The sequence below is a fragment of the Triplophysa rosa genome, linkage group LG3 (genome assembly GCF_024868665.1).
Source record: "Triplophysa rosa linkage group LG3, Trosa_1v2, whole genome shotgun sequence".
Lineage (NCBI taxonomy): Eukaryota > Metazoa > Chordata > Actinopteri > Cypriniformes > Nemacheilidae > Triplophysa > Triplophysa rosa.
The window spans coordinates 12840228-12863044 of record NC_079892.1 but is presented as its reverse complement, the minus strand read 5'-3'; the positions used below and the strand labels follow the sequence as shown (position 1 = coordinate 12863044).

The following is a 22817-nucleotide window of genomic DNA, read 5'->3' as shown; positions in this document are numbered from 1 at the left end:
GCTCTTATTTTCCTCAGAAGTGTCCCCCATTTTATCTCACCAAAACACGCTTTGACTGCTATTCAACAGTGCAGCAATTTTAAGGGCAAAAGCACTCTGGATAAAATCCACGTACAGAACATTTATATGTATACTATTTATAACTTTTATTGGTATTTTAAACTACATAAGACTATATTATTTAGATTTGATTTGTGGACTAACAGCTGCCAAATTAGAAACAAAACATCTCAAAATCATTTGCATTAGGGGAGCAATTCATGCAATTTAATAAGTTTACAGAGCAAGCTCATTTTTGAATTAAGCAAATGAAACAAGAAAGAATAAATGACAGGACCACAATATTTGTCAAATCACTTTAACAAAAAAATACATAGCAAAAATTGTAGTTTTTCTCTCGTTAGCAATTAAATATTACAAACAATAAAAAGTCTCCCTAATTCAGGACCGATTTCAAAGCAGTTAGTGTTTGACATGTAAGGCAACCACATTATATACTTTCAATACTTCTACTGATACAAAAAATTGCCATCGTGATTCTCAGGTATTATTTTCATATATTATGTTCTCTGAAGCTCAGCTGCAACACTTGGGCTTTAATAGTGCAACCTGCTCCCACTGCTTGGACATTCAAATAAATAATGTAACAATGTCTGTGGCACAAGGAAGGTTTTTCATTCCCTCTCCACTCAGTTGTATCTGATCCCCAACCACTGAATTATAGTCAATTAAATTAAATCTTTTTCCGCTTCGCTTTCATCGCTAGCTTTTTCTTCATCTCCTCCTCCTCCTCCAGACGCATGTCTTCTTCGTCTTCTTTGATACCGAGACGTAAACTGAAGCAGAGGAAAAAAAAAGATGTCATTAAGGAACGGAATGGTCGCCAGTCATCCGAGGACAGAAGCACTCAGTCTACCAAACACAATCATTTCAGATTTTTCTCTTCTTGGCCATCCTCAAGTTCTCGTCTCTCCTCCTCCTGGTCCTCAAGCACTGCCATTCGCAGGCTGACCAGACAATCAGGGCAGAGCAAACACAGGAAACACGTAGAAAATGGTAATGATGATGATGAACCAAACTCATTTCTCAGAATGTTTTTTGCAGTAGTAATGCAATTGTCAGCTTACCTTCTGGCTTCCTCTTTTTGCTGTTCTTTCCAACTGCTCTCCATAAACTTCAGTGCATAGTCACTTTCATCTTTAAATCTGTCAAAATCGAAATGTTCATTTTATGACAATTATCCAATTACAAAACTGGAATCAATTTTAGAATCCCACCTAGTCCAAATTTCATGGACTGGAAAAAGCTCACAGCAATTAATGAACATGACTCAAAACTAAGGAACCGGGTGTAAAAGTTTGAACAAAATTCAAAAATGAAACAAATTCAAATAACATTTATTTTCAAAATATTAATAATTTCAGTAACTTATTTTGTTGCACATACAAATTAATAAAGAATTTTAACATTTTAAGGCTTAACTGAAATTAGAATTAAGATCAGTGTCAATTTTGACAGCAAATTTTGATTTAGTTGTAGTCATAGTCTTTTGACTAAAATGCAATTTAGTTTTAGTCATCCCAATTTATCATAGCTTTAGTCTATTTTTAGTCGACGAAATCTACATTATATTAGTCTACTAAAATCTATCTGGATTAACTCATTTAATTAGTGTAATTAAATGTTCCATACAAATCTTTCAAAAAGACATAATAAACTGTATTACATTTCTTCAATCATGCAGATCACGTACTTGTTTTTAAGCATGTCATTCGATCTTTTAATCTACAGTACGACTCACGTCATCGCTTCTCTGATCGGAACAGCGCTGGTTTCTTTTGGCTTACTTTATGTTGCATATCACGTTATGCAGCAGCTCACGTTAGCGGATAAATGAACATTGGCATTTTATAATGTTTGTGCTGCCTTTGTAATGAGTTTCAGTGTGACTCGCCTGCAGTCACGCTTCAAGTTTGCTGTGTTTTAACAGCGATTGCGAAGGAAAATAAGACGCTTTATAAACCACTTGGAGACACAGATTGTGTCTTGTGCTTCTCTCTCTACCGCATATGTGAGATAAGCACACGTGACGCGCTGGAGCAGAGTAGGTAGCGTCTTGACCGCTGAACGAATAAAATTAAACATATTGTAAAATATCCCCATCTCTCTACGATGCGCATCGTAACATTTTTGCATCGCGAAATATCGTAATACAATGTATCGTTACAACCCTAAAGTTTAGCTAAAACACATTTATGCCCTCTTTGGATATTAATCCTGGCTGGTGGAAAGCAAATGATACGTGCTTTCCGAGGCGTTATCTCTGCATCCATGCCATCTGAAACGGTGTTTACTGCCGAGGGTCTAATTGTCAACAGGCTCCAGACTGTCCCCACAACACGAAAACATGTTACTTTATTAAATAAAAACTCCAAGCTATGGATTGAGGTAGGCCTGCTATTTTTATTTGATGAAAAAAATTCTGACAGAAATAAACTTTGCCGGTTCTTCTGTGTTTTCGTTTGGTCATAATTTGTTAATTAAGTTATTTTCTTGCCTGTTTATTTTATGCTTTGGATTTATATTATTTTAGTTTTTCTCCATTTTCCAAAACGCCGCAGTTTCGTGAAAATGTGATCATGTGAATGCAGGTGCTGTTGTTGATTTATTCGTTATGCTGCTGTTTGCATATCAAAATAAATCTGTGAATTTTTTTTGCATTTTTAACGTCTCACAGACCCTCGTCAACTGTAGCTGTGTCTCATTTCGAAGTCTGCGTCCTCCAGATGTCGCATGCGAAGGCATAATCGGCAGACAAACGCGACATCCGGAGGATGCCTTCGAAATGAGACGCAGCATGTTTTTTATTTAATTACAATTTATTATTAAAATATTATCAGTTAACGGTTAATGTTCGGATAACGAGTGTCGGTGCTCGGTTAGGGAAATTAACCAAAATGACCATCCCTAATCCGAATCTTGACAACTCTGACCTTAATTATCATACAAGACCAACTAAATATAAACTTACCTGGTCCTGTCATAGCCAAAGATTTCCCTGATGTGTTTTGAAATTTCATTCTGATCTTCTCCTTCATCGTCGATGAAGTCGTCCATTTCAGAATCGTACTCTTCTTCCTCATTTTTCCGTTTATAGCTAGATGTTATAGGGGGCAGTGCTGGTCCTTAAACAAACAAACAAACAAACAAGGTTTAAGTTTTAAGGAGTACTCCACCCAGAAATTAATTGACTCACTCCTAGGCATATGTACTTCTTTTCTTCAGATGAAAACAAAAGAAGTAATAAAAACCTGGTTGTTCCAATCTTTGTAATCCCATCGACTTTTGTGTCCCATTTCTAAAGCTCCAAAAAGCTCATATTTATCATAAAAGTGATCCAGTTACTACAGGTTGTTAATAAATGTCTTGGGAAATGAACAATACCATTTGTGAGTAAAATAGCTGAATTTTTGAAGGGTATTTAGCCAAGATGGGTCAAAAGAGAACTACATATTTAATGGCGGCACGCTGGCTCTACTTATCTCAATGCAAGTCTCAGAACCAATGAGATTCAATGTTGTGATTTGTGGAGCCAGCGTGCTGCCATATTAATTGAAGTTCTAGTTTTCTCTTTAAAGGGATCCTTCACCCAAAATACCTGTCATCATTTACTCACATTTGAGTTGTCTGTATCTGTATAAATCTGTATACATTTCTTTGTTCTGATGAACACAGAGAAAGATATTTGGAAGAATGCTTACAACCAGACAGATTTTTAACGCCATGTAGTCTATGGATTACTTTTATGATGGATATATGCGCTTTTTTGGTGCTTCAAAAATGGAGTACATTTCAATCCTGGACAAGCCAGGATTTTATTTCATAATTCTTATTCCTCCGATTGTGTTTGGCTGAAGAAGGCACAATGCATCTAGGATGGCACAAGAGTGAGTCAATTATGGGGTTTAATCATTTTTGGGTGGACTATCCCTTTAATACCATTAAATGGTAAGGACACATATAGTCAAACAATATGTGCTGGCTACACAACACAACTATGACTAAACGTCTAATGCATCCCTAATTATGAGCAAGATAAAAACAAGATGTGTCACCAGAAGAGCTGGTTCTGCAGATCATTCACCAAAACAAGCAAGCGGTAACTATGATGCCAACACTCACTAAAAGTATTATTAAAAAAAATGCTGTATCATATTGATTAAAATAATTGGAGAAAAAAAGACAGTCGGGAATCGCACTGGCGCTATATGTTGGGTGCCAACCACAGGGCTATTGCCACTGACCATACTTCACAAATTTTAGCATCACATCCCTGTCTATCATTCTTGCAAGTGAACAACGTTTAAGTGTTGTGGCTATACTTTCTAACCATTATTCTGATGCAAATCCTTGTCCCAAAGACTTACGGAACTGTTCATCTCTTACCTGATGGTGTAACCAAAATTCTGTGGCCTGTGGGGCCGATCAATGTCTTGGGCCCTTGGGGTCCTGGAGGCCTTTGGGGCATCCCTGGTCTTGGTGCAAAGTCCTTTGAGGAAATGGTTTCTGAAACGACAGTACACTGTGGTCTTCCAGGGCCGGAGCCCATGCTGTTTGTCGGTCTCCCAGAAACACCACCTCCCCTCTTGCTTGGTCCGTTTAAAGAGCCCCTGGAGCCACCAGGAATTTGCTGCCCTTGCAGACTTCCACTTGGTCTTTGTTGTTTTAAGGAATCACCAGCAGAAGGTCGTACAAGTCCGTTGCTTCCAGGCCGATGTGGGAAATCACTCCCTGGTCTCTGTACGGTCCCTGGTTTACCCTGTTTCTGAGGATGTCCACCTCTATCCAAGTTACTCTGACCAAGGCTTACCTGCCCGGAGTTTTTCTGAGGTCCGTGACCTGATCTACCTGCATCAGTCGAAGCTCCACTGCGAATCCCCAAAATACTTGTTTTCCCTTGAGGTCCTGAGGTATTCCCTTTTTTGGGGGTAAGGTCACTTGAGGTTGTTGGCCTTTGGCCCTGTGAAGGTCTGGGTGGTGCTTGTTTAGCCTGAAACGAGGAACCGTTCTTTATGGCAACTTTATCATTTAAGGTGGCAGAGGAGCCCAAGTTGGTTCTATCTCCGTGAGGTTTGGCAAAACCATACGTTCTTTCACTGGAGCTTTGAGGCTTTGGCTTTTTGCTGCTATTGCTAGAAGAATACTTACCCACAGCTGACTTGGCCAGCTTCCCATTTCTGTTGTCTCCATCTGCAATTTTCTTTTGTGAACTTGAGCTGGAATGAGATGTGCCATCCTTTTGCACTGAATTCCTGTCTAGTTTCACATCCTTCCCTCTGTCCTGTTTCTTAACTTTACGCTCTATTTCGAGTTCTCGAATCTCCTCTGCAGTTCTAAGCCTCTCTTCAGTCTTCTTTACCGGTTTCAGTTCGACAGGTTCAAATTGCTTTTTCTGTGCAAGCTTCAAAAGGTCTGCAAAGTTCATTGGTGGTGGGGCGGGCCTAGCTGGAGCGCTGGGTTTTTTCGGTTTACTGTCAACTTTGCTGAAGCTTTCAGCCTGTGGCTGAGGCTTAACTGGCCTGCTTGGCTCATCAGATTCCGAATCTGTAGCCTCATATTCAAAACTGTCTTCATCATATGTAGCAGATGTTTCCTGCTCTTCCGATCTGCCACCCCTTGACTGCCTCTTTTTGGGCTGCTCAACAATAGGGACGCCATTGTAACCTCTGAAATTGTCCTTGGTCCGTGAAGCCATTGCTCGTGCCTTCCTGTCTGACTTGAGCTCTACTCTTTTGGCCAGTAGCTCTTCTTTCGCTTTCTTAGTTCGGAGTTCTATGGTAAAAAAATGTACATTATATAACCATGCTTCTGAACATTCAGTCAATATGTGACCCTACATGTGAAAAGCTCAAGTCATTTTTTGTCATTTGCAATTTTCTACACAAAAGCATCGTATATAATGAAACAAACATTTTGTGAAAACACAACCTTGATATCTTTAATATAAACAACCACGTCAAAGATTGAAATCCAACTTTGATGCTGGTCTCAGAATTAGATTGAGACTTGAGACTGGTTTTCACAGTCAGGGTTAAATATCTTCTCACCCTCATGTAATTCCAAATCTGTATGACTTTTTATGCAAAATAGGTCATTTTAAATCATAAAAAGACTGCTCTTTCGCATTGAAGTTAATAGGGACATCTTCAAAATCAACAATTAAAGAATTTAGCTAGAATTTTTTTTAATTCAAACAAACTAAATCATGGGTTCTGTGGCCATGTAATGTTTCTCACATCACTAAACCACATTAGGGCTAAACGACAAATCGAAAATAAACCGCACATGATTTGGCGGTTGTCTGCGATTTGTTTTGTATGGTTAAATGCCGCTGCATCTGAAAGCCAGAGGGTTTATACGCAGAAACTCTAAATAAACGCCACAGAAGTACCATAAAACACACGTAGTTCCAGGAAATGCCTGTGAGCATCTTTCTATTACCGTTCTACAAGCCTTGTCAGGTATTTTCATGACAATAAAATATATTTAAAATGATGTTTGATGGGTGTTGTTTTTTCAAATGCACGTTATAAGCAACTCAAACTCACACTGCTTTCAGATTGAGCAGCATCTTCTACCGATCACAGAGCCGTGCTTCATGGACAAACAGCGCATGAAACAATCGCAGATTTTTCGATATCATAATCATAATCGCTCTAGACAGGTCGATTTACGTGATGTTTAGGGTTAATCGCGGTGATGCCCTAAACAAGATTTTATATAAATGAGTTCAAAGCATCATATCTGACCAGGCAGTTATAGCAAAAGGAAAAATTGTAATGAATACAATGAAAAATTCAAAACTAAATCACTTTTTTTGCATCTTACACATAGCTTATAAGACTATAGCAAGTCAAACAGACCACCACTTTGACAGCTCCAGGATCAAAATTAGTTTAAAATACTGTCATCATTTAATTAATCGTTATGTCAGTGGTTCTCAAACTGTGGTACGTGTACCACTAGTGGTACTTGAAGAGACCCCAGTCGTACGTGACACGACAGAAAACTCTATATATTAATTTACATTTTGTGTTTTAAAGCCACAATATGGAATATTTGGACCGCTAGATGGCGCACTTTCGAAACAACAACAAAAGGCGAAGCTAAATGACGTTATGTAGGAGAGTGGAATTATGGGACATGTCATTTTCACCATCCAGAGGCGTATGGAGATCGCCCATCATGTTCACGGATGAGGTAATGAATTAATTTTATTTTATGTCATCGTAATGAATTAGCTTGCAAGAAACGTGGAATGTAATGCTACGTTAGCCCGCAACTGATATTGGACTTTGTCAATTGATTTCGTAGCGTAATGCTACACAGTTTTACGTGTTTAAAACAGTCATACAGTCGTCGTTTAAAAAGTAAACTGGAACGAACCCACAGCATTTACAAGTAACGTTATTGAATACATATTTTTGTGCGACATATGCTGTATTTCATAGGGTAACTGCATTCATAACTATTCAAATAATCTGTGCATGAGTATTTTGTGTACAATAAAAAAATGTGCTTATCTGTCTATTAAAGCGACAATGAGCAACTTTTTGACCTTAAAATAATGTCTCAAATTATTTTAGTGGTAGGTCAACTTAACTGGACAAATTTTACTGCCGTTGCTACCTGAGCATCCTATCGGCTGAAATTGCACTTGTAACTTTGGTGTTCGGGCCGGTACAAGCCCCGCCTATCCCCTGCTTTAGGGCATACATCACGTTTTACTCGTAGCCTGGAAGTTAGCCAACAGCAGAGCTAACAGTAAGACAAAACGAACCAAAACATCACCATGGCAGAGCCAGCCAAAAAACCAAAGAGGGTTTTGTCGGAGGAAGCAAAGAAAAGAAAGCGAGAGAGTGATCGGACACGAGGCCAGTCACGAATCAATATCGGAAGGGCTTACACTCGGTGGCGTGAGCAGCAAGAGGCAACGGGTTGCAAAACGGATGGAGACCTAGCGGTCCTGCTCCTGGATTTGTAAGTGTTATTTGTACATTTTTTGTTACTTTCCTGTACTTTTGAACATATTTGTTATTAGTCTGTGTCATTGGAGCACCACCGGTTCACACTTTATAACCGTAAGGTAGCTGAGAGATAATATATGGTTGCCGGTGTCAATAGCTAGCATGTTGTCGTGTCTCGTCATGAATGTGTGTAGTGCTTGTAAATGAAGACTAAAAAACCACAATAAACGTGTTGTGGTATAAAGTAGCAGATTCTTTAGTTCAGACCAGTAAACCACGTAAATGTTGAACTGTTCAGTCGTTGAGTAGGCTGATGTTGTCGTTATATATATATATATATACACATGCTATGCGCTGTTTTCATAGCGTATCTGGGTCCACCGGGTCCGTCGGCTTTGTAAACAAACTCACGTGTATTGAGCTGCCAGCGGGAAATCTTTGCGACAGTTTTTACGACACTGCATACAGACAAATCTGCTTATCAACCACGTGGGGTAACAGTGAGCAAAAGTTGCTCGTTGTCGCTTTAAAACACATGCAAGAGCGGAGTCTCTGTTGAGTCCAAGTTGGTCGCGAAGCTCTCTCCATTTAGAAAACGCTTTTATTAATATTAAAAGATATTAATCCTTGTTTTATTTCTTCGTTTGTCCATAAGCCTGCTTGCCTCATTTGACCTACGTTTACACTTTTATGGGTTTCCTTTACTCGCCAAAGAGTAATCGTGATCCATAATAACAGAACAACAGATGCCGCGTCCCAGATGCTGTATAACCACTTCCGCATTTGCGTGTTGCCGCAGTTTCTACAACCGGAAACTGAGGGTAGTGCGGAGCAGTGGATATTAAGTCACTGATATGTGACAAATACAAGCGAGACAAGGGACGGGCCATTATTTTAAACAGGAATTTCTCTGGATTTGCACATTCTTGGGAACATTTGGGATAATGTAAGTACACAACTGCATGAAATATATCACACTGTTCAAGTGATTTTTGTATATTTCATAACAAAATTCGTCTATATTGTGGCTTTAAATAGGATTTAAAATGTTTAATACATGATTGATAAATACATCTCAGCCTATGTGCAATTTTAAAATTTTTAAAATTTTATAAATTATTTATTTATCATTGGTCGATGTAACAGTTAATTCAGGTGGGTGACGGGCAGCTCAAACACTGAGCGGGAGCAGACAGACGCTTGTGAGTCCTTCGCTCTCTTTCGACGAGCTGCGTGCAAATTAAGTTTCTTTTGTATTTCTGCACTTGAACTGCATCTACTCGAGGTTAAATCAATGAAGCACGCGTTCCGATGTATTTTTGACGCGTTGCTTTGACAAGAGCCACTGCAGTAAAGTGTAAAAAACTCTGTTTGTTATATACAGCTGTTCTCTTGATGTTTAAGTATACGTATATTTATTTATCCAATGGGTTCAATATTCTTTCCACATTGTTTGTCTTTAATATAAGTTTGTAGGCTTTCTGCAAGTCCCCACAAAGTCAATAAATCCCTCATAAAAGTCATTTACAGAGCCCTGTTTACTGTGCACTAAAGAAAAGTGTTTTGTGTCCACTATTACTGCTGACTAACTTGAAAAACATGAAAAAACATGTTCTTTAGTTTGAAAACAGCTGGTAAATAAAAAAGCGTTTTTATTATTAACAATACATTAGAACCGGAGGACCAGAGGTGGGTAGTAACGCGCTACATTTACTTCGTTACATTTACTTGAGTAACATTTTGGAAAATATGTACTTTTTAAGTAAAATTAAAAGTGTGTACTTTTACTCTTACTTGAGTAAATTTCTAATAGAAAATCTGTACTTTTACTTCGTTACATAACTTACATTGCGTGACGTTCCTTCGTTCCTTCATTTTAAAATATGCTTTTTAAAACGCGTTGTTTATTTCAAGGTTGTCGTCTCTTTTACGGGCATTCCCGAGTGATCGATTCTTTTGAGTCGATTCTTTTGAAAGCATTAATTGAACAATGGGCAAAACCATATGAATAGGCTAATGAATCAGTTCAAATGATTTGTTCAGTTCGCAGCACGATCTGAATCATCTGAAGCAGGATTACTCACTGTCTCCTCGTAGCGCGAAACTTAAGAACACGCAGAACACAAAGAGCGTTGGATGAAGTGGATATTAATCTATATCTATACAATCAAAACTGCAAATGTGTCATATTGTTTGCCAGCAATGATAAATGCCCGCAATATGCGCGCACCCGCGCGACCTGTTCGTCAGACACCGCAACATGCGCGTTACCTGTCAGACACAGAGACGTGGGCTTGCAGAAATATACATTTGAAGAACAGAAGGAAGAAAACTTGTTGATGGGCGTGTGGTTCACTGTTTACTGTTTGTTTACAAGTAAGAGCGTTTCACAACACACACGTGACACAACACGAGAAAACATGAGCTTTGTTCAAAAATGTGTATTTCATTTAAGAGAGCACTGCAGATGTTCTAGATCATCTTAGGAAATGCTCTGAGTTTAGTTCATGCTTTAGTTTGACAAGGTCTATTATTCTAAGTAAGTTGTGTAAACTACATTGACATCAGGACTAGATGAAATTTACAGAAATGCTTGTCTCTTCTGTGTTTGTCTATTCTTTAGTTTCTCTAGTATATTGCAAAGATATCTGCTTGTGATAATTAAAAATATTGATTAAAATGTAATATTAAAATATTGGCGTTAATATTAATTTTATGTAGTAGGCCTATATAATCAGATACAAAGTAACTAAGTAACTAGCTACTTGAGTAGTTTTTTCATTGCATACTTTTTTACTTTTACTCAAGTAATTTTTAAAATAGTGACTTTTACTTTAGTAACTATTTCTCAAGTTACTTGTACTTTTACTGAGTAAAGATTCTGGCTACTCTACCCACCTCTGCGGAGGACGAGGTGTAAAGATAAAGATTCACAGCTCTACTATTAATTTAAGTGTTCATTCATGTGATTTTCTATGGCGGTCATTGGGTGGTACTTGGAACAACTCATTTTATTAAAGGTGATGTTTGAGAACCACTGCCTTATGTCATTCAAAACGTTATGACTCCTGTACAACTGAGAAATGTCTCACACAGTGTGTGTCCAACCAATGGAGGCCCAGTGTTGTTTAGTTGCCAACGTTCTTCAAAATATCTTTTGTTTCATTGTAAAAGTAAGTCGTACAGTTTTCGAACAACATGAGGGTGAGTAAATGAAAGAATCTTTGAGTGAACTATCCCTTTAACGTTCATTACCAGTCACAGAGAATTTCACTGAAAAGATGCACGTACAGAAAATGTAATACTGACAATGTTTAAATGAAAGTGCTCCTTTGCAGTGGGTTTGAAATAACACCACCGGTAGGAAGGTAGGTAGTATTTTACCTTTGTGCTTTTGCTCTACGGCCTGTTTCTTCAGAAAGGCCTGTACAGCCGCCGAATTGACTCCTTTTACTTTGACATCTTTTTTAGGGGGCCCAGTTTTCAAGCTGTACCGTTTCTATAAAAAAATACGGGAGTAAAAATTGGTTTATGTACATGGTGGACTTTTGTAAGCCTTAGCCAGCCACGTGACTTGGATAGCTGTAACCAGAGGAGCTGTAACGAAGTATTGCTGTATTTAAACGCATCACCACATTTTATATTCATTTGACATGCTTTGCAATACGTTAGTAATACAACACATGAATCATGCATGTTTTTGGTCCTACTCAACGACATAACTGTCCATCTTAAAAAGAAAAAAGCTATTATAATATTTTTGCATTATTATTTTAGTTGTTACTCACCGCTACGCTGCCAGGCCCTTGATTTTGGGTGGCGATGGACAGCACGTTATCGAAATCCATAACGACTGTCTAAAGCTTAACGTTACTTGGCTAACAGCAATAGCTAGCACGTTTGCAATCGATAATCACTGATTTTACAGCTTTTGTTACTTTAAATACAACAAAATAACCCGAACCCCAATGCTTTTATATGGCGAGGATTAAAAGCGGAAGAAGAAGGGAAAGCCCTCGATTAAATCAACAAGCTTCAGCTTCTAGTTCGTCATATTGGATCAGCTGTTGGACATTTAAACCCTTAAACAACTGTGGATCTCTCAGATTTACAAACGAGCAGCTCCCGTTGTGCTCAATGATACAGGATGAGTTGCCGTAAGAAGAAAAAAAGGCTATAAAACAACGCGGATAACGAAATCCTCCTTTGATATGTGTATTTTCTAGAACTAATAACCAATCCCACGTCATCCGGTTCGAACGCATGCGTCACGTCCGGTGATAGGCTACACGTGTTTATTCTTTTATATATATATATTATTTTAAATACAGCTTTTCAGATAAAATCAACAAAAAAAATCATGTATACATTAAAATAAGATTAGTAAGAATTTAACACAAGAATGAAAATTGTCTATGGATTTTCCATTATTTGTTATATATTTAGGGTGAACATGTATGGAGATGTCCGTCAAGAGTGTCCCAATTTACTTGAATTCGCCGTACATATCAGTTATAACTGTAATATACACGACGATTTTAACTTATTGTAAGTTGTAAGTGCACTTAATAAAAAACAGAGCACGTACACTAACGCAGTGACTGAAACCTCGCAGAGGTCTATTCAGATTTGTTTTCAACTAGAAAAGCGAAAATGGTTAAAAGTGGATTGATATAAAAAAGCAGACCTATGCATCATTTCTTCAGATTCTGCCACTGGGTGGCAGTGTAAATTGAGTAAATCCTTGACTGGATTCTGTCCATAGTAATATCTTGCATTTTAATAATATCGGAATATATATCCATAATAAAAGATAACCAGGACTCGTAAATGCGGTAAAGAACAATAACAAAAGATTAATAAAACGTGTTAAAGCTGAGGCTCGCCGAAACGTAAACATTTCCGCGCATTTTGATTGGACGTCACTATGTGTTTTTACCAGTTGGCTCCACCCACATTACATCTGATTTCTCTCCTCCCACTGATGATGGCCTGTTCAAAACACAAGACAAAAACAAATCTCACATATTAAGGGACGTTAAATCTGCCGTGTGCTTTTCTAACGACGACTCCTCTGTTCATCTGTCCGCTGGCAAAGAAAGCCAGAAACGATCCCGAGGCAAAGATGGTCTCCCCCGTCACTGTGGTGAGTCTGTTTCCTCTTGAAGCTTTTTTTAAATCAAAATATCCGTTTGAATGTAATCGAGCTCAACACGTTATAACTACATTTTGTTTTATAATGTTGTCATACAATTCATGACACGTGTTACGTACAGTTTCATACGGTAAGGAAGTCATTTCGATTACATATATTATGTATGGATGTACAACCGCTTATTTTGAACACAGATATATATATATATATATATATATATACACACACACACAAACACGTATGTTCATACGTCGGTAATATAGTCTGTTTCTATTAAAGACATGCAAAGGCGGTAAATATTTTATATAGGCTATATTTTTGTATGCAAGCATCCTTGAGTTGGTTATCTTAGGAATAACAATGAGCACGTGATCAAGGCCACAGCATGTTCGTGTTTACTTCACCTCTACAAACCATGTGCTATAGGATCATAAATAGTGCGGTTTATTCATCCCAAGATTTAAATGATCTATTATTAAACATGGCTTTGTGCATCTGGGCTTTTTTGTTTAGCATTCTCAGTGGTCCCCCATGTTCTCCTGGTTTCAACGCGCTTTTATTTAGTGGAAACACTCGTGACAGACCTTTATTCCTCTTTTTCATTATGGCAATAAGAGTGACAGCACTTTCGTTGTGCTGACATGATCTAACGCTGCTGTTTCAGCAAACCTATTTCTGTCTGTCCGAAATGTCCTCAGATTTGGATGAAATGTAAAACGTTATTTGATGGCAGATGTCATGCTTGTACTAGCACATTTTTGTTACACATGATTCTTGTTCATTTTATTGTAAATGTAATGTAATTTGCAGAAGGCCAGGAGACCTAGTATTAAAAAAAACATTTGATTAGAGAAAAAAGTGTCCTGATGAATCATCAATGTATTTTTCGTTTGTTTGTTTTTATTTGACTAAAATAACGAAATAATAATAATAAATGTGAATACTTGCTAAGAGCTTGCAAAGGATTGCATATAGTAGCTCAGTACACATAGCTCAAAAGTGTATTGGTCCCTGAATATCTACATAAAGCTGTAATTTCCATTAAAGTCCATACATTTGCTTGGTTTTTACTGTAATAGCTCACTGACAGCACACCTATGTTCTTAGGTGTTCTGCTAAAGAACACATTGCTAATAGCTAATGGGATGCCCCTTGGCGGATTCACACCTATAATTTTTATTCACCAGCACATCTTTAACCACGAGGCCTCTCAACCCCCGTGACCTCACATTCAGAGTCTGCATTATAAAGAGAACGTGCTGTGTCGATACCGCCATTTCCCCAGGATCTCCTCACATTATTTGTTTCAATGTCTCTGTATTTCAGCATGACCTTCCCCAGACTGTAGAGGGACTTCAGAATCGGATTGAAATATACACAAGCTAACAATAGACTTTTTCCACTTCCCCCATGGCCTAAGACTCAAACTACAAATTCCAAGATTAAGCCAAGACCAATTGACAGACTGAGAAAAATATTAAGAACGTAACAGAAGTTAACCGGTTTCTACTGTATATTTTATTATTTTATTGAAGGTTTTCACCTGATGGACATAAAACATGAAAACCTCCATAGACTCACATTGAAAGAGGAACCTGATGTTGGTTTCCCTTTGTTTGGCCCACTTAGCAATGACCTAGCAACCACCCAGAAACCTTAGCCAGTATAGAAATGTGTAAGACTATTTTTGTCAACTTTCTTGTAAGGTTAAACATGTTGTAAATTGTGTTTGTGACAGCTACAGCTCACATACCTCTGAAGTGAAACTGCTAGAATCACCTGGTTTTGTAATTGGGGTGATTGGATAGACTGCCAAAGCCATGTGCTTCTGTTTGAGTATTTTGATTGGCTCACTTGGTGGCCTTTGTCCCTTGGCCTATTATGTATATTTTTCTCTCAAATGTATAGTTTTATAAATTCTTATTTATATATTTTTTTAGCAAAGATCTACAATTTACCTACAACCTACAAATTATTGCAAAAACTTCAACTAAATGAAAAATTGAACTGTTGCCTCAAAAATAAACTGAAATAAGTTTAAAGCACTAAACTTATATTAATTAACAAAAACTAAAATAATAATTTATTAATCTTATATAAAAAATTAACAAATAAATTGACAAAAGCATACACCAAAATTAACCTAAACAAAAACATCTAAAAATAAAATCTAATTTAAAATATTAATTAAACTAAAAAAAACTAAAATCAAAACTATAATAACTATGGGGAGCAGCAGTCAGTTGAGAAGAACCGTTCCTCCTCATGTCACATCGCTGTCACCTGTTGAAACTCTAGCGGTGTTAGTGATGTCAGTCATGACAAACACAGAACAAGGTAATACATGTCGATGAAAGATGATGAGAACAAACATTGAAATAACATTGATTAATGATGCACAATGATATTAAAAATGTGTATTATGGAGTTTTTTTTAATGCTGACATGCTCTCCACGTTGGTATTTTTTACGGAAGTGACGATGATTTTCACCACCAATGCTTAAAACTTAATTCTTTCTGTCGATGTGCAGGTCAAAAGTGAAGGCCCGAAGCTCGTGCCATTCTTCAAAGCCACCTGCGTGTACTTCGTTCTGTGGTTGCCCACCTCGAGCCCCTCCTGGTTTAGTGCCCTCATCAAATGTCTGCCCATCTTTTGTCTCTGGGTCTTTCTACTAGCTCATGGCATCGGCTTTTTGGGTGCCCACTCCAGTGCCAGGAAAATCTTGGCAGGACTTATTTTTTCAGCTTTGGGTGACGCATTTCTCATCTGGCAAGAGCAAGGTTACTTTTGTCACGGTGAGTAAAATCATTTGTGTATATATATAAAGATAACGTCCAGATTATTTGCTATGTTTAAGAAATGCCAATGATAAGAGAATCAATTTATGAGAGAATCAATATTAAATGAACTTGCACTTTTTTGCCCATAATTCTAATTCATTCAATGCTAATTCATTGAGTTTATGCTAATTTCTTAAAAGGCAACTATGTTGTTTTATGCAAGTCACCATTCTGAATTTAGTTTTTTTTTATTTGTGTTCCAACCTCAAGTTATCATTCCTGATTCAGCAGCTCTTGTTCTAGTGTAGTAGAGGTTGAATGAGGTTTTTTAGCTCTGTTGAGGGAACAAGCCATTCTGCCCAAGGATCCCCTTGGGAACCATGCAGTTACTCAAGCTACAAGTTTTCCATGACCAGTTAGAACAAACATCAATGTTAGCAAACTGAAATGCTCCCTGGTGTATAGAACAAAGGCTATAAAAGTGATAGTTCACCCCAAAAATAAAAATTCTGTCATCATTTATTCACCCTCATGTCATTTAAAACCTGTCTATGACTCTTTTCTTCTGTGAAATTCAACAGAGTTTTAAGAATGGTCACAGTGGTTTTGTGCCTATATAATGGAAGTCAATAGGGGCCAATGTTGTTTGGTTACCAACAATCTTAAAAATATATGAACACGTCAGATTATCAGCCTAATCTACCACAGGTGATACTCATTTAGTAACCTTCCAGTCAGGGGTATAAATACCTCCATTCCTCGACAGATTTCTAGTATCCCTCCACCACCCCTTCTCCACACTTACAATCTCTTAGTCTCAAACCGGGGGGATATACGCGCAGGGTCTGATCCCGGCCTTGGGCCAAATCCTGGACTCGGAGCCCTCCCCTCGGTCATCTTGCAAAACACGCATATCTTTCAATATCTATTATATGTAAGTGTGAACTCGTGAACTTCTTTTGTGTTCTGCAGAAGAAAGTCATACAGTTTTGGAATAACATGAGGGTAACTGTCCTTTTGTTTCGTGTCAAATTCTCACGATCATTGTGTATTTGTCATCATCAGGATTGCTAATGTTCGCCATCACCCACATTCTCTACTCTTCGGCATTTGGGATGAAGCCCCTCAATTTGAGAGCAGGTATTGTCATCTCTGTCATCTCAGGCCTCAGCTACACACTCCTCTACCCCTTCCTTTCCGGTCCATTTACCTACCTGGTGGCCGTTTACATCGCTCTCATTGGATTCATGGGCTGGAGGGCCATCGCCGGCGTCCAGCTTGCCAACGACCTCTGGACCTGGACGAAACTTTCGGCGTGTCTCGGAGCTGTCCTCTTCATGGTTTCCGACCTCACCATTGCCGTCAACAAGTTCTGCTTCCCCGTGCCCTATTCCCGAACCATCATAATGGCCACCTACTACGCAGCGCAGATGTTGATCGCCCTGTCAGCGGTGGAATGCCAAGACGCCGATGTGTCTCGGAAAAGAGCCTGAGGAACCGTATCTTTACCAACTGCCCCCAAAGACTTGAGGTCCTCAGCCACTGTAAAGGTCCAAAAACCACGTCTAGAAAGTTTAGGTCCATATCCAGTTCCCCTTGTCTGATCAAGATTTTTCAAGTTTAAGACAATGCAAGACCAGATGTTAAATAAATGCTGGAGTCATGAACTAGTTCTGGTCTTCAACGGTTTGCGAGTATTTCCAAGTTACCATTTTCGACTCCTTTGCACCCTTGGATAACTTGGCCACTTCCGTCCTGAGAACAAAAAAGTCTTGAGTGATTAGTCTTTACCTGGAAATTACTTTCAAACAATACAGGGTGGTTCAGATTCCTCATCCCAGTCCATCTTTCCAGCAGACATAAACAGAGAATGAAAACCATTTCAAACTAAAGCCGACATTTTAGTGTAAGTAGTGCTGCTGTACTGATAATCAATGCACATAGTCGTGAGCCATAGTTGTGAGCATTGATGTTTATCCTGTCATTGACACGAGTGTTGATTTTATTTTGTTTCGTAACAACGTTCATGCCTACATGCACATCCATGCTGGAATAGTTGTCTTGCTTCAAACCGTCCGTCACGCCTGACAGACTGCATCAAGTGGTGGCACCACCTCTAGCGTACATTGGGCCTGTATGCTATGCTGAGATATGCAAAGTGACCAAAGTATGTAAACACGGGACGTTTAAAGGGACAGAGGTCACCTTCTTGGGCGGCGAATCCGCGACAGCGTCTGTTATCTTTTTCTTAGGTTTCTGCCAAGTCAGCAGCATTGCTCAATACCTCTGGTATAAGGAAACAGCGAATAAGTATTAGTTGTACTGTTTGTTTTGTGTGTACAGTATCAGACATTGTTTTTAAAGAGGGCGTGATGTCAGATGATACATATGTACCGAGCTTCCAACCACTATGTGTTGTCGTTTGGAGTCAAGGGAAAGCGGGAAACCTGCTGTGGGCGAATCAACATCTGTGGTAAAACTTGATATTTGGAATTGCTGGGATTGTAATCATGAGACAAAAGCCAGTACTGTTATTTTTATACTCCCTTTTCATCTCATTCACATTTTTCTCCACCTGAAAACATATTTCACATCATTTTTTGTGCGAACATTTAATCATTTTGTGAATCGTTCTTAGGTCAGCTTTCTGCTGTTTTTATTTGGTACTGTGTTTCGCAATCGAAAGTATACATTTTGGTAGATCTCAAAACATTAAGTCTGGTCAAATTTTACCCGAAAATTAAAAGCAATAGATTTTTTTATTGTTATTATTATTACATTGTGACATTATTTTAAGAATGATTCCTTTATTTTTATTGATGTGATATTAACTGGTAGCTCTTTATTACTCGCGGGAATAGTTTGTTGTTTTCGTGCGAGTGACGCGAAAAACATTGCACGACAGGGAGTGTCTTTGAATTTCTCAAAAAAAATCAATTTATGTGGAAGATGCAATTGCCATATTTCGCATCTTTGCATTGACCTTGTATGTATTTTATTCGCGCAAATGACTTAATTTGTGTTTGGTATGAATGTAGCATTAGTCTTTTTATTGTTTATTAAGGCCAGTACAACAAAACCTAGCATAAAATGTATATATATTTTTTGAAATGCTGTAATGACATTTTTTGGAAAAGGTGGATAATTGATGTGAAAATGATGTCAGAATGGAAATAATAGTGTTAAAATATTATTTTGAATGCATTATTCAAAATGTCGGGCAAATTTTTTTTTTATTTAGTGGTGCATTTTGACACTGACATATTCTTGGAAGGCTTTGTGGGATTCACGTATTTATTCGAACAACACATGTACTGTATTTATTATCAGTTGAATAGAATTGATCACCGTTTGTTTCTGATCAACACCTGATCTTTCACGGATAGTAAATGAAGGAAGAAAATCAAGCACCTGGTTTGATATGTACTCAGCTGCTGTACCCTCAGGTGTGAGTGGAAATGGGATTTGAACGCAAACACAGCTGAATACTCCAGTGGGTCATTATTAAAGAGATACAACAAGCACAACCTGACCGTGAAGCGGAGGAAAACAACGTCCAGTGATTGACTGGCTTTGTATTTAACCTTCGTTGGATTAGACACCAATATTAACCAAAAGCAAATGACGCTATATTGTTGCGTATTCCCTAACGTTCATCTAACGAAACGCTAAAAATCATTAAGATTTTATAATAAAGTAGGGATGAAAAGAATTTCCCTGTTAATGCATTGTATATCTATTCTTACGAATTTCACAAACTAAACGTGGCATCTACCCTGACTATTCGCTATGTATCTTCTGAGACCAATAGAAACAACACCGTTATTTTAGCATACTTACTTTATACCAAGTGTCATAAGTTCCTAGTTCAGTGGTTACGCTGTCAGCAGAACACTTCAGCTTGGTCAAAAGAGCGTTCGTGATTTGCAAAGTCATCAAAACTGCGTCTCTGCAATGCAGCTATGTGTCATGCAACATTTCAGTAATGTGTTGTGAAAGTCTGATGTTGATGGACCAAATGTTTCGCATTTGTTGTATATTTTTATTTAGAGTTTTGGAAATAAAGTTATGATAGTAAATACTAGGAGAGAACTCTGGAAGTGATGTTAGCAACTCCCGAATTGCGTTTCAGGGTCTATGAATGCCCTTACATTGTTCAAATTTCCATTGTATTGAATTTCTTTCGTCAACCTGCTGTCACCTCCCAGATGGCTGGAATTCGACAGTTAAACCTCCCCCAGTTTCCTCTTTTGTGTAAATGCAAACTCCAAAGAGGACAACAGGTGCCTGCTGCCTCCATCACTGAAATAGTGTTTGAAGGTGTGTGGAGACAGATGCTGGCACGGGGAAGATTTCCTGTCCATCTGGCTTTGCTTTAGCCCGTGACCTTATTCAAATGACGAGATCGCTTTACACCCTCTGTCAGCACTCGGAGGATGATGCTTTTGTATCGAGGTCGAGGGGGGTGAAACAGAATGCTGGGAGTTCAGTGTGTTCAGGGTTGATGACAATGATTAAGTGTCGCTGTCCAAGCGCTAATAATATTGAGAATTAACCCACTCGGTTGAAAGCACACTTTTGAGGGATGTAGATATGTGCACTTTTTCATTTATCTTTATTGTTTTTCTGACACATAGGAGCGGTTTCCCGGACAGGGATTGGACTAGTCCAAGACTAAAATAAGAGCTGTCCAAACTGAAAACAACTTGCACTGACATACTGTAACTTAAAATGCATGCCTTTGTGTTGTCTCAAGATGCACACAAATTATGTTTTTAGTAAGGCATGTTTGTTGAAACTACTTAAATTTCCTCATTAAACTGAGGCCTAGTCCTGGTTTTAGCTAATCCCGTCTGGGAAACCACCCCTTTGTGTTTGAGCTGATAGTGGTGTGCGGAATGTTTTCAGACCCTGTGGATAAAGCTCTGAATTAAAGAGACAGTTCACCCAAAAATGAAAATTCTGTCATCATTTACTCACCCTCAAGTTGTTCCAAACTTGTATACATTTCTTAGTTCTGATTGACGCAGAAAAGGATATTTGGAAGAATGCTTGTGTTCTGGGGCACTATTGACTATCATAGGGAAAAAAATACTATGGTAGTTATGGTAGTCCCAGAACTGTTTGGTTACAAACATTCTTCCAAATATCTTCTTAAAACTGGATTGGAACAACCTGAGTGTGACTAACTGATTTTTCATTTTTGGGTGAACTGTCCCTTTAAGGATTTCTCTTCTGCTTGATTCAAATCTGTTTGCTTGAATTATAGTGTATGACTGAAATGCACTTTTGAAAGCTAGAGGGACAAAAAATAAACCACCTTCAATGTTTTTTGCAGACACAAAAGCTGTTTCAAAAGCTAGTGATTTGCTTAAGTCTACACAGGCTAAACTTATTCTCCGTCTGACAGCATAATGGCCCATAAGAAGTGGCTGTTTTTTAACATATTAATTAAATAAATATAATAAAAAAATGTTGAGTAAATAGTAACTTTTTGGCCTATTTAATTAATATTCTTCATTATTATAAATAATTACGAATGATTTTATTAATAAATCATTAATTATAAAAATTATTATACATAATTATTTATTTGTAGACTTAACATTTCTTCATTATTTTGGATGAATTAATTGAGAGACCAATGCAGTTTTAGAATTTAACCAGAATGAAGCATCTTAGATGGCACCTTTTGCATTGGGAGTACGTATACAAGGCCCTAAAATGCTGTCTTGATAGGTAGCTCACTAGATTTAGGACCAGAACATAAAAAGGACCTTCAAAGTATGTTTGGACATTAGGTTTTGAAAAAATAGTTTTTTGCCGCTATCTTTTTCCAGCTTTTGATCTGTTTTGTGGTTGTTTTAACGGCTGCTGCGAACATTGTGCACAATCACAGCCTTACCAAGCTTGATGTATGCTATTCTCTATCACCTCTGCCTTTAAAAGAAAACATAATCTGGGTCCGTTCCATTTTACGAGAAAGTTTTATACAACATGTATTAACAATATTTATCACAGAATCTAATATTGTGTATTGCAAGTATATTCATATGTTGGACATCATACTAAAAGAAAAGGACAAAACGTGTAAGGTGGACTAATACTTACACCTGTGCTATAGAGTTCTAACTGAATATACTGTATGTAAAACTTTACAAATATATGTCAAAACTAAAGCCGTGGCGATACTTGGGTAGTTAAAGCTGTGTAGTCGTGAATACAATCTTAAAATACAAAACCCTTTCGAGGTTGTTGTGGTCTTAGTTCTGTGAAAAATATTACTACATAAGGGAAACTCTTTTTCTTGGAGTACCTCTTTTTCTCTATATTATGCATTTATCTTTTTTTTACCACTGACCTTTAAACATTGTGAAGTTACTGTTATGTTGTGAATGAATGCTGTTATTTTTAGCTGAGTAGATATGAGGTCTATACATTATTTTGCCTTGTTGTAAAAGTCCGGTCCTTTATTTCATTATTGTGGTTAAAGGACCCTAGTGCTCCTTTGCTGTAGTGATACTGCTATGAATGTGATTCAGTCAAGTGAGAAATAAATGCAACTGCAATGCAACTCAAAACCTGCTACAAGTCTTGTGTGTTTGTCTCATTGTTAATTGCGGTATTGAGTTCTTAAAGGGACGGTTTACACAAAAAGGAATATTTTGTTATCATGTGTCGAGCTGATTTTCTTTCTTTTGTGGAACACAAAATGCTTAAGATGCACATTTATGATATGATTCACACTTTTAAAAGCTTGACAGTCCCCATTCACTTTCATTGTGTGGAAGGAACAGTTCACCCAAAAATGTCAATTCTGTCATCATTTACTCACCCTCAAGATGTTCCAAAT

The 22817-nt window shown here is 37.8% G+C and overlaps 2 protein-coding genes across 2 annotated transcripts; one reads left to right on the top strand and one right to left on the bottom strand.

Moving 5' to 3' along the window:
* Positions 1-200: 200 nt before the first annotated feature.
* spty2d1 (SPT2 chromatin protein domain containing 1) lies at positions 201-12292 on the bottom strand. The gene is made up of 6 exons (XM_057330176.1): positions 11816-12292; positions 11412-11526; positions 4447-5832; positions 3032-3185; positions 1128-1205; positions 201-836 (listed from the first exon to the last, which is right to left on the bottom strand). The coding sequence occupies exons 1-6, from the start codon at positions 11873-11875 to the stop codon at positions 734-736; spliced, it is 1896 nt and encodes a 631-aa protein (XP_057186159.1). The 5' UTR covers positions 11876-12292; the 3' UTR covers positions 201-733.
* Positions 12293-12987: 695 nt separating this feature from the next.
* Positions 12988-22544, top strand: tmem86a (transmembrane protein 86A). Its single transcript, XM_057330244.1, has 3 exons — positions 12988-13173; positions 15715-15979; positions 17030-22544. The coding sequence occupies exons 1-3, from the start codon at positions 13153-13155 to the stop codon at positions 17455-17457; spliced, it is 714 nt and encodes a 237-aa protein (XP_057186227.1). The 5' UTR covers positions 12988-13152; the 3' UTR covers positions 17458-22544.
* The last annotated feature ends 273 nt before the right edge of the window (positions 22545-22817 follow it).

Excerpts from the sequence above, each read along its gene's own strand:
- spty2d1 (XM_057330176.1), bottom strand. The coding sequence starts at position 11,875 with ATGGATTTCGATAACGTGCTGTCCATCGCCACCCAAAATCAAGGGCCT. Across the intron at positions 3,186-4,446 it reads AATTTTGGTTACACCATCAG|GACCAGCACTGCCCCCTATA; the intron begins GTAAGAGATGAA and ends TGTTTGTTTAAG. Across the intron at positions 1,206-3,031 it reads TTTGGCTATGACAGGACCAG|ATTTAAAGATGAAAGTGACT; the intron begins GTAAGTTTATAT and ends CGATTTTGACAG.
- tmem86a (XM_057330244.1), top strand. The coding sequence starts at position 13,153 with ATGGTCTCCCCCGTCACTGTG. Across the intron at positions 13,174-15,714 it reads TGGTCTCCCCCGTCACTGTG|GTCAAAAGTGAAGGCCCGAA; the intron begins GTGAGTCTGTTT and ends GTCGATGTGCAG. Across the intron at positions 15,980-17,029 it reads GCAAGGTTACTTTTGTCACG|GATTGCTAATGTTCGCCATC; the intron begins GTGAGTAAAATC and ends TGTCATCATCAG.